General features: G+C 40.7%; 1 protein-coding gene across 1 annotated transcript in view; it reads left to right on the top strand.

The window, feature by feature from the left end:
- Positions 1-654: 654 nt before the first annotated feature.
- LOC140007263 (uncharacterized) overlaps positions 655-11,661 on the top strand; it is a 31,299-nt gene continuing 20,292 nt past the window's right edge. The window contains exons 1-3 of the mRNA XM_072049971.1: positions 655-1,641; positions 1,696-2,027; positions 11,223-11,421. Of these exons, the coding sequence (XP_071906072.1) occupies positions 655-1,641; positions 1,696-2,027; positions 11,223-11,421 (1,518 nt within the window). The remainder of the gene's footprint in view (positions 1,642-1,695; positions 2,028-11,222; positions 11,422-11,661) is intronic.

Genomic DNA, 11,661 nt, shown 5'->3' with positions numbered 1-11,661 from the left:
TTTTCGAAAATTGCTGGACCTATGACTGAGTTGACCAAGAAAAATGGAAAATTTATTTGGAGTTCTAAGTGTGAAGGAAGTTTTCAGGAGTTGAAAAGACGGTTAACTAGAGCGCCTGTTCTAGCTCTACCAAATGGACATGATAGTTTTGTGGTTTACACCGATGCATCTAAGGAAGGTTTGGGATGTGTTTTGATGCAAAATGATAAAGTGATAGCTTATGCCTCTAGAAAATTGAAACCGCATGAAGGAAATTATCCGACCCATGATTTGGAGTTAGCGGCTGTGGTCTTTGCTTTGAAGAAATGGAGACATTATTTGTACGGAGTAAAATTTGAGGTTTTTACAGATCACAAAAGCCTTAAGTACTTATTTTCTAAGAAGGAGCTGAATTTGAGGCAACGTAGATGGATGGAATTTCTGGAAGATTATGATTGTACGATTAAGTACCATCCTGGAAAGGCCAATGTAGTGGCCGATGCTTTGAGCCGTCAGGTACAAATGGCTGGATTGATGGTTAAGGAATTTCGATTGTTGGAGGAAGTTAGTTATTGGAATCCTCGATTAGAACCAAGGGAAGTGATTTTGGGGAATATTGTGATAACCTCCACTCTATTGGAACGTATTAAGGAATCTCAGGAAAAGGATCCTGAAATGCAGAAGTTGGTGGAGAGAGTCAAGATAGGAGACCAGACCGATTTCACTTTGGGATCAGATGGAATATTGAGGTTTCGAAATCGGGTGGTTATGCCAAAGGATGAAGGGCTTAGAAAAGAAATTTTGGAAGAGGCACACCGATCAAAGTTTACAGTACATCCAGGAGGGAATAAAATGTACCAAGACTTGAAGAGTCTATATTGGTGGAAAAATATGAAGAAGGAAATTGCCCAATTTGTTCAGACATGCTTGGTTTGTCAACAGGTTAAAGCCGAACATCAGAAACCATCTGGGCTTTTGCAACCTCTAGAAATACCTGAGTGGAAATGGGAAAATATTACCATGGATTTTGTATCAGGCTTACCAAGGACACAGAGAGGCCATGATGCCATTTGGGTGATAGTAGATAGATTGACTAAATCGGCTCATTTTCTGCCGATTAATATGAAATATCCATTGGAGAAGTTGGCCAGATTGTACTTGGATGAGATCATCAGATTACATGGTATACCTGTGAGTATTGTGTCGGATAGGGATCCAAGATTTGTTTCGAGGTTTTGGCAAAAGATGCAAGAAGTGTTGGGGACTAAGTTGAACTTTAGTACCACCTATCATCCCCAGACTGATGGACAATCTGAAAGAACAATTCAAACTCTTGAGGACATGTTGAGGACTTGTGTACTGGATTTTGGAGAGAATTGGAGTAAGTTTTTGACTTTAGTGGAATTTGCCTATAACAATAGTTTCCACTCTTCTATTCAAATGGCTCCGTATGAGGCACTGTATGGTCGGAAGTGTAGATCCCCAATTTGTTGGGATGAAGTAGGTGAACGGAAAATCTTAGACACGACTACTGTATCATGGATTGAGGAGGCTAATGAAAAGGTGAAATTGGTACGGCAAAGAATTCAAACCGCTCAGAGTAGACAAAAAAGTTATGCCGACAATCGGAGGAAGGATTTGGAGTTCACTGTTGGAGATATGGTATTTCTCAAGATTACGCCTTTAAAAGCAAGTTTGATGTCCGGAAAAGGGAAGAAACTACAACCAAGGTTTGTAGGGCCTTATAAGATTATTCAGAGAGTTGGGAATGTAGCCTATAAGCTGGAATTGCCACCGAGTTTATCTCGTATTCATAACGTGTTTCATGTGTCCATGCTTAAGAAGTATCATCCAGACCCCTCTCATGTTTTACAACCGGAGAATATTGAGATTGATGAAACCCTGACCTATGAGGAGAGACCGGTAAAACTTCTGGATCGAAAAGTGAAGGAATTAAGGAACAAACAGATACCACTAGTGAAAGTTCTATGGAAGAACCATGGAGTAGAGGAAGCAACATGGGAAGTTGAAGAGACAATCAGAGAGAAGTATCCAAACTTGTTCATCAACCAAGGTAAATTTCGAGGACGAAATTTTCTTAAGGGGGAGAGGATGTGAAGACTCGAAAAAAAAAAACTATTATTTTATGCCTGATTTATGGCTTAATAAATTATTTAATTGGGTTTTATTTCCAAGGAATATTTTCTAGTCTTATTAGACCTAAATACATGGTAATGTAACTTCGTTATATTTTTAAAATGATTCGTTTCAAAAATTAATTTCCTAGAGCGCGTTTAGTAAAAATAGTGAATAGTACTTGGAGATTTTATCCGCGTAGTAGCACAATAAGCTTGGAATATTGGAGACTTGTACTATGGTCCTAAAATAGGTAATCTTATGAATAAATATTCAAGTGAGAGTTAATAGTGCAATCGTTATAAGAATTTTTCGAAAGTTTCGCGTTATAGCGGTAAAATTGACGGTACGCGTTTTCACACGTGCGACTTCATTTGAGGGACTTTAGACCCTTATTTCGGGACAATTAAGAGTGAATAATATTTACATGAATATATATGCATTGGAGGTTTAGTGCACTAGCGAACCAAACGCGCGAGAAAAATCGAGTCCAAACGCATCCTAATTGCACTATTTCAAGTTGACTTTGAGATGGGTTTTGCACCACACAATGAATCTTACTTAGGAAGCCACAATTGAACCAACACCTTCTCTCTCCTCACTTCATTTGGCCGTGCAACAAGAAAGGAGAAGAGCTCTCCATTTGTCTTCATTTTTCATCTTCAATCCATGCACCAAAATTCATCCAAATCACACCAAACTTGGAGACCACTTAGCAAACCACTTGGAGGCTATTTCTAGCTAAGGAAGAGGGGAGCTTTCACGGTTTCTTGGAGCTTCAAGAGGGCCGAAAATTCTGACCTTGCAAACCAAAGGAGTAGGTAATGATCAACCCATGGATTCTTATCTTTTGGAGATTATATGGCAAGATTAAGCTCATGCATGCACTTAGTTACTTGATTATGGTGTAAAAATGTGATTGTGGACTCTTGGAATTCCTACACTTGGGTTGTTGTTGCTGATGTGATAATTAATGGTGATTATATTGTTGGTTTAGTGATTATAATGATGCATTAGTGGTGGGTAATTAGTAGGAACTTCATTGGGTGCAAGAAGCAAAAACTTCCGATTCTACCCCTGTTTTATTCGGCCATTTTAAGGCCAGTTTTTAATGAACTAATGGCTTGAACTGGATGCTTATATGATGTATTAGAGGTGTGGAAAATTTCAATGAAAAATAATGAGGTTTGAATGGGCAAATGAATTTTTTTTAGAAACCAGCAAATCTGGAAAACTGATTCGCGTATGCTCTGACCAGCAGTAGTATTTTAGCTATAACTCTGTCCTCGGATGTCGAAATCATGTGCCGTTGGTGGCGTTTGAAACTAGACATTCCTAGCTTTAATTTGGTATAAAATGCACGTTCTGATTCTTTGTGAGCAAGCCGAATCAAATGTTTTAAGTTCGCTGTCCTGTTGCTCTGTTCGTCTGGAATGAAGTGGTCAGGCAGCAACTTGATGCCCGAATTTGAACCAGTTGGGTGCCGAATTTGGAAACGATTTCTTCTGTGATATTTTAACTCTATGAATGCATTTTCCAACGGCGTAAGCCATGCTTGATTTCGAGCTATAATGACTGAGTTGTGACTGAAGCAAGTGGACTGCTCTGTTTTGGAAAACCCTAATCTTTGGACTGGTTTGGAACAAAATCTTGGAGTGAACTTGTTAGTTGATGTTCTTGATATTAAACACTTACCAAAGGTATCATGGGTATATCTTAGACCCTTATTTCACAAATGAACCATGGTTGGATAACTTTCTTGGTTAAACGATTGGAATTTTGGAAAAAATGAAAGTCAAAGGCAGTTTGCCTTAGGATTTTTCTTGAACTTTGGTTGGCTAATTAACTACCTTGCCGAAGGTATTTTTCCCCGAAATTCTATAGAGGGATACTTTCCATATAGTATTGAAATACTGCCAATTTTGGTACCAATTCGAGTTCGTTTCGATACCCAATTAAATTACTAAAGTTAGAGGTTCAAATCTGGAAAATTCTCATCCAGTCTTGAATTTGCTCAACTTTGAACTACTGTATCTCGGTACTTGAAACTCCGATTCTTGATCCGCTTGTTTTGTCATACACCTCACTTGCAACACTAATTGAGCTGAAAATTTCAGAGGCCGGTTTGCAACGTGTGAATCGTGCCGAATTTTCAAAGTTGGCCGAAATCCAACTTAATTCTGCCATGAAAACCGACCCTGCGTCTTCAAGCTCATTTTTGACCACTTTTCACTTCGATTCATGGAAAAGTGTCTTCTAGGAACTTATAGTACTCTCTAACAGGTTTCCAACGGTATAAAGTTTTCCAATTCTCGACTTATACCGAGCGAGTTATGATTTTTCAAAGATTCATCATAAAACTGAAAAATTTTCCAATTCCAAAGAGATAGAGTTTTTCAAAAACTCTTTGTTCTTTTGATATTCTTAAACGTTTTGCTTACCATTTTCAAGATAAAAACTCAAATATTATTGTACATAATAAAAGGCAAGTTGAACCTCGATTTACGTGTAATTGAGGTTCCTTTTGTGAAATAATCCTTAGATTGTACTAATGTACAATCTTCTTGATAAGTGGGTTAATTGTATGATTATTCGCTATTAAATTGCCAGGCGCGCAAGGAGACCTTCAAGAGGATCTCACCGCGGACACTTGAACTCCCAGAAAATAATTCTTATTGAATTGCTCGGTGAGTGTCAAGTGTGTGAATTTTGATACTTGCGTAATTGTGGTATTTGTTGAAAGTTTAAAAAATAAGGGCGGGTGCGTACTTTATCGCACTCGTTCTAATTTCAAATGAATGAATGGAATGTATTGAATGAATGAATGAAATGCAATGTTATGTCATGAATGCTTGTGTCGTTGGAGTGAACCTCCTCGACCTTCAAATGAATGGGGGACGCCCAAACTCATAGGCCGTCCTTAGACTCGAGCCAGTAATGGGCTTGGTCGGGAATTGGGACGAGCCATGAGATTCAAATAAGCTCGACCTAATAAGAGGTCTTGCTTGGCATACTCGTTGAGTATCGCCCAATATTGGCCATTGTGGGCCCTTGGGGTGTACGGTGGACGGAGGGAAGTAAGTGGTGATCTACGGAAATAGAAATACCGACCCGGTTGACAGGAGGGTCAATGCGGGAAGGTATACGAACGACAACGGCAGATCGAGTGGAACTTAGCTCCTGAGAGCTACTATATCCTTGAATTGTTTCTGATTACTTTTCCTGTTTGATCGATTGATTATTGAAAAGACACGGCTTTATTTATTAAATCTGGGATTGTTATTTGACTAAGTGCTTGCATGTGTGTTCTTGGCCTCACGAGCGTTAGCTCACCCTATAGTTTTGTTTTCCTTAACAGGACCGACTTTTGGAGAAACATGGAGAAACCATCCGTTGTAATTTTGTTAAGACTCCTGTTATAAATTTTGACTAGGCCCTGGTTTGGGTTGTACTTTTGGAAATTGTAAACTTGAAAAGTTTGGACCCTGATGTGTACTTTGAATTTAAGTCGTTTCATGATTACCCGATGTACTGGTTATACATTAAGTGACTTCTTAAGCTTGAACGCTTCCGCATTATTGTATTCATGTCACTCTCATCGAAGTGTTTAGTTCGGTTTGAAATTGAATGGAATTGCTTGAGTCCTGGCGTGAGCTGGGCAGGCGTCCGCGGATACCCTTTGGTCCGCCTTAGGGAGATGTGGGGCGTCACAGAAGGGCAGGGCCCAATTCAACCAAAAGGCTTACAGCATGCACAAGTAACGTTTCAATCCTTGAAATCATTGAAAATTTCACATTCCTTTAGGTCGAGTACGATAAAGTACACACTCACCTAGAAAACTCATTTTGGAAATCCATGAAAGCACTTAACACATTATCAAACAATAACACAAGCCATGAAGTCAAGGAAAATATAGCAAACAAGGAACACTCACCTATGTACGCAAAACAACGTGCAAAATATCCTTCCGGATATTACCCTCAGTCACGGAGAAAACCTAAGATTAAACAAGAAAGAATATTACAGTTCATCTAGCACAAATAATTAGGCGAAATCGAAGAAACCCGACAAATGATGAGTAGAACGTATAAAAATGACTTTAAAGTGAAACTAAGGCATTTGGACCTGTGGACAGAAATAACTAGGGTTTCATAAACCAAACGTAGAACTAAACTCAAAAGGGTTATAAATTTCCAACAGAAAACACTTGAACCAAAGACAGGTCGGAATCCAACTAGATAGGCGAAGAAATATTGTTTTCGGGATCGTTTATGTAGTTCAAAATCAACTCATATTCAAGTAGCTAGAATTGCCTAAATGTCTTGATGAAAATCATGTGAAAAGGAGGACAAAAATACCTTAATTTCATACTTAAAATCTCACTTAAAAGTAGTTCATTTGTTGCCGAGAAAACCCTAACTCATCTGATGCGATTGAGCACGAGACCCAAAGTGTACAAGTAGACCCTGTGAAGGTGCCCCTAGGCCCGGTGACACGAGCACGAGCTAAGAGATTCAAGGAGTCCCTCCAAGCCTTGGTACGTGCCATCCAAATCCAAGAGAAACGTGCCATTGAAGGAATTGAGTTGGAATATCCTTGCACGACTACCAAAATGCTGCTTACAATTGAAGATGCAAGTGTTCAAGCTCCAAATAGCGGGTTAAGCTGCGGTTAAGTACCCGAGGCCTATGATCTATAGTTAGTTGGGCTAGCTTTCGGTCAAGTGAAGGCCCAAGGGGCTGGCCGAACTTTCCTTGTTATTTTTCCAGTTATTAGGTCTTAGTTACGGCTATTAATAGCCTCAAGCCGCATGTTACATTCAGTTTTTGAGAGTATTGAATAAAATTTCCAGAATTTCGTCCATTCCTTGTGGCAAATTCCCTTAGCTTGTGAAAGCTAAGTTGAACATCCTAGAGTTGATCCTAGGCTGTTCTTGACTTATCAATCAAGCACACATACTTGATTGTGGCGTCCTCTACCGTTAAATCTGTTCTTGAGTGGTCCAAGTTCAGATTCAACTCCATCAAATCTTCATCGTGTTCCTCTAGATCCGAAGTAGCTTCCGCGTCTCGCATCAGCTGGCATCAGAGCTGGTTAGAGGTATCACGAATATCCCTTTTTATTGTTTTTAGATCTGTTTTAGTCTTCTAAATTCGTAGCTCAAGTGCTCGGGTTTGTCAAGTCCTAAATCTGTCTTGGTTGTTTCCTTGTCAGAAATCTGTCTTTGTTGTTTAGTTGTTGTCCGAAATTTTCTGTCCAGTTTTGTCTTGTGTTTATGTTCTGTTTAAATCCAAAAAAAAAATCTATTGTGATGCATACCTTATTGTCATTCCCTTGAGTCGTTGCTGGAATTAATTTGTTGGGATGCCGAATCTGTTTGCACTTGTTTCTTGAACCTTTGTGTTGTTGCTTTGCAAAACTCGAACATCAAAACCTTATTGGGGAAGTCTTGAGCTTCTTGGATCAAAGAGGTTAATCTTGGCAGTCTTGAAACCTGAAATAAACCTTCAACCGTGTTCTTGTTTTCATGGAACTTTGATCTTGAAACCAAATCTGTCCAAGTTGTTTACGTTAATTGCTGTGAAATTGTGGTCTAAACTAGCTGGCTATTGTGTGAAAACACCCCAACAGAAGTCAAAAAAAAAAAAAATTTTTCAAGAAAGACGGCTCTAGTTTCCAACTCTTGACCAGCCTTCAAGTTTTACCAAATCTGAACAACCTCCAATTCTTGACCAGCCTTCAAGTTTTACCAAATCTGATTCAAACTTGGACTTCCAAATCTGAACAGCCCTAGTCTTGGTCAGCCTTCAAGCCACCAAATCTGAGTCAAACTTGGACTTCCAAATCTGAACAGCCCTAGTCTTGGTCAGCCTTCAAGCCACCAAATCTGAGTCAAACTTGGACTTCCAAATCTGAACAACCTCCAATTCTTGACAGCCTACAAGTTTACCAAATTTGGTGCAAAATCTGACTTCCAAATCTGACCAGCCCCAAAATTTCGAATTTGAACCACTTGGGACTCCCAAATCTGACCAAACTCCAAGGTTTCCAATCCTTGGCAACCCCAAGTGTCCAAATCAGATCACACTTTCCAATTCCGAATCTTGAATTCTTGAATGTTCCTAAAACCGTTGGAGCAATTGTGACACCCGATTGGGCTGAGTTTTAGGTAGTAGAGTGCCCATTATTTGAGCAGCCTAAGGCTACCCAAAATACTCCAAAACCCTTACCAAAAGGCCACGGACCAGCAGCTCAACAAATTCCAGAAAATTGGGTTTCAGGTAGAGTTTTCTAGTATTTTCAAAATTTCAGCATTCAAGTTAATTGTCTTACTTTCTTTTGAGTCGTTAGTTATTGTCCAGCTATATTCTGAGTCTTGAGTCGTGTCTGGGTCTTCAGTCATTCAACTCCATTTTATTGCTACTAGCTTGTGTGTCACCTGTTGACTAGTCAAGAACGTACATTGTGGTGACGCCTAGTTTGTTCAACTCAAGCAACTAGCAAGCCAAGGAATTGCTTGGTAAGATTATTAGAGAGTGATACACTTGAGTGAAACACGAGTGTGAGTGACCTAAACATCGTATTAAAAAAAGAAAAAGAGAGAGGAACTCGTTTTGTTTATTTGTTTTGCAGGTGGACTAAAATATGTCTAGTGGAGTTGGTGAACAAACCATGGACATCAAACTACAGTTGGAAGCCATGATGAGGGAGTTCAAACGATTGCTTAAGAATGAAATTGAGCCATTGCATGATCGAATTGATCAGTTGGAGAACTCGAAACCTCCACCTACCCCGAGTAAGGGCAAAGAATCGGCATACTCAAACGATGAAGAGGAAGCATTTGAGGGAAGGTACCAAAATGATCAAAGGTTCCAACGTCGAGGAGACGACACCATTAAAGGTGTCAAACTCAAGATCCCCTCATTCCAAGGCAAGTCGGACCCCGAGGCGTACTTGGAATGGGAACGAAAAATTGAGTTAGTCTATGAATGCCACACCTATACGGAGGAGCAAAAGGTGAAGCTAGCAGCCGTAGAATTCACTGACTACGCCTCCATTTGGTGGGACCAACTTAGACTAAGTCGAAGGAGAAATCGTGAGAGACCTGTGGAAACTTGGGAGGAAATGAGGAGTCTGATGAGAAAAAGGTTCGTTCCGAGCTACTATAGTCGAGATCTACACCGTCGGCTACAAGCTCTCAACCAAGGGTCCATGTCAGTTGAGGATTATTACAAGGAGATGGAAATGGCCATCATGAAGGCGGATTTGCGTGAAGATGGAGAGGCCACTATGGCTCATTTTCTACATGGATTGAGGCCCGAGATTGCCGAAGTAGTGGAACTCCAACACTACCTCGACATGAATGAAATGCTCGAGAAAGCGGTTACAATTGAACGACGCCTCAAGAGGAGGGGTACTGCGCGACAAAGCACTACTTATCAAGCTGGAAATTGGCGCACTTCTCAACCAAAGAGGGAGGAGAAGGCCGCAGCTCCTTCTTACCCTCCAAGGCCGAATGGCCTCCCTTCCAAGGCAACGCCCAAGCCTGACTTTAACGCTAATAATGCAGCTTCCAAACCACGTGGTCGAGACACCAAGTGCTTTAAGTGTCAAGGATTTGGCCACATCGCTTCTCAATGCCCCAGCCAAAGGACCATGCTGATGTTGCCAAATGGGGAAATTGTATCAGATGAGGAAGAGGAGTACGAGGGGATACCGCCTCTAGAAGAGGAAGAGAATGAATCGAGTGAGGAGATACCTACGCATGAGGAGATTGGATGCCTAGTGGTTCGAAAGGTCCTCACTACCCGCGCCAAAGAGGAGGAAATGGAGGTACAACGGGACAACCTTTTCTACACAAGGTGTCATATCAAGGATAAGGTGTGTAGTGTTGTTATTGATAGTGGGAGTTGTGCCAATGTCGCTAGTCTACTCATGGTAGAAATGCTAGGGCTCCAAGTTATCAAACATCCAAGACCTTATCGCCTTCAATGGTTGAACAATGAAGGGGAAATACGTGTGTTTAGACAAGTGAAAGTGCCATTCCGAATTGGCAAGTATGAAGACGAGATTACTTGTGATGTCGTGCCAATGCAAGCAAGTCACCTCATTCTTGGACGGCCTTGGCAATATGATCGCGATGTCGAATTCAAGGGAAGAGCTAATAAATATGTCTTTACTCATTGCAATAGAAAGGTGACACTTGTACCCCTCACCCCAAAACAAGTGTATGAAGATCAAATGAGGCTGCAAAAGGAGTATGAGCTAGAACTTGAGAGGAAAAAGCGAGAGAAAAGTGAGGAAGAAAAAGGAGAGAGTAGGGCCGAACCCCTAGGGAAGAAAAAGGCAACAAGTGGGTCGGCTATGAGAGAAGAAAATAAGGGGAAGCTAAGCTTGCTAGCAAAAGCCAAAGATGTAAGGCGAGCTTTGTCTTCCAACCAACTCTTACTTATGCTCGTGTGCAAAGAAGAGTTGGTCACTTCATTCATACCCACTGACTCCTTGCCTTCTACTATTTTACCTCTCTTGCAGGAATTTGAGGACATATTTCCTGAGGATGTACCTGATGGACTACCACCACTAAGGGGAATCGAGCACCAAATTGATCTCATTCCTGGAGCACCATTGCCTAACAAACCAGCCTATAGAATGGGTCCTGAGGAAACAAAGGAATTGCAAAGGCAAGTGGAGGAATTGTTGAGGAAAGGTTGGGCTAGAGAAAGTCTAAGTCCATGCGCTGTACCAGTGATTCTCGTGCCAAAGAAAGATGGAGCGTGGAGAATGTGCACCGACTGTCGAGCAGTCAATGCAATCACGGTAAAAAATCGTCACCCTATCCCTAGGTTAGATGATATGTTAGATGAATTGCATGGTGCCATTATATTTACTAAAATTGATTTGAAAAGTGGTTACCACCAAATAAGAATGAAAGAGGGAGATGAGTGGAAAACCGCTTTCAAAACTAAACATGGTCTATATGAGTGGTTAGTAATGCCATTTGGTTTAACTAATGCACCTAGTACCTTCATGCGTTTAATAAACCATGTTTTGAGACCTTTTCTTGGGAAATTTGTAGTGGTTTACTTTGATGATATTCTGATTTATAGCAGAAGCTTAGAGGAACACCTTGAGCACCTCAAAGCCATCTTTGAAGTACTTCGAAGGGAAAGGCTATATGCCAACCTTAAGAAGTGCACATTTTGTACTGATCGTGTTGTGTTTCTAGGATATGTTGTAAGTGCACAGGGCATTCATGTAGATGAAGAGAAGATTAAGTCCATCCAAGAGTGGCCAACACCTACCTCAGTAAGTGATGTGCGCAGCTTTCATGGATTAGCAAGCTTCTACCGTCGTTTTGTGAAGGATTTTAGCACCATCGCTGCACCTCTTACCGCAGTCATAAAGAAGAACGAGAAGTTCTTTTGGGGGGAAGCCCAAGATAAGGCTTTCCAATTGCTGAAACACAAACTCACACATGCACCACTCCTTGCAATACCTAACTTTGATCTCACTTTTGAAGTGGAATGTGATGCATCAGGTGTAGGA

The sequence above is a fragment of the Coffea arabica genome, chromosome 5c (genome assembly GCF_036785885.1).
Source record: "Coffea arabica cultivar ET-39 chromosome 5c, Coffea Arabica ET-39 HiFi, whole genome shotgun sequence".
In the NCBI taxonomy this organism is placed as follows: domain Eukaryota; kingdom Viridiplantae; phylum Streptophyta; class Magnoliopsida; order Gentianales; family Rubiaceae; genus Coffea; species Coffea arabica.
This window is presented reverse-complemented; position numbering and strand designations above follow the sequence as displayed.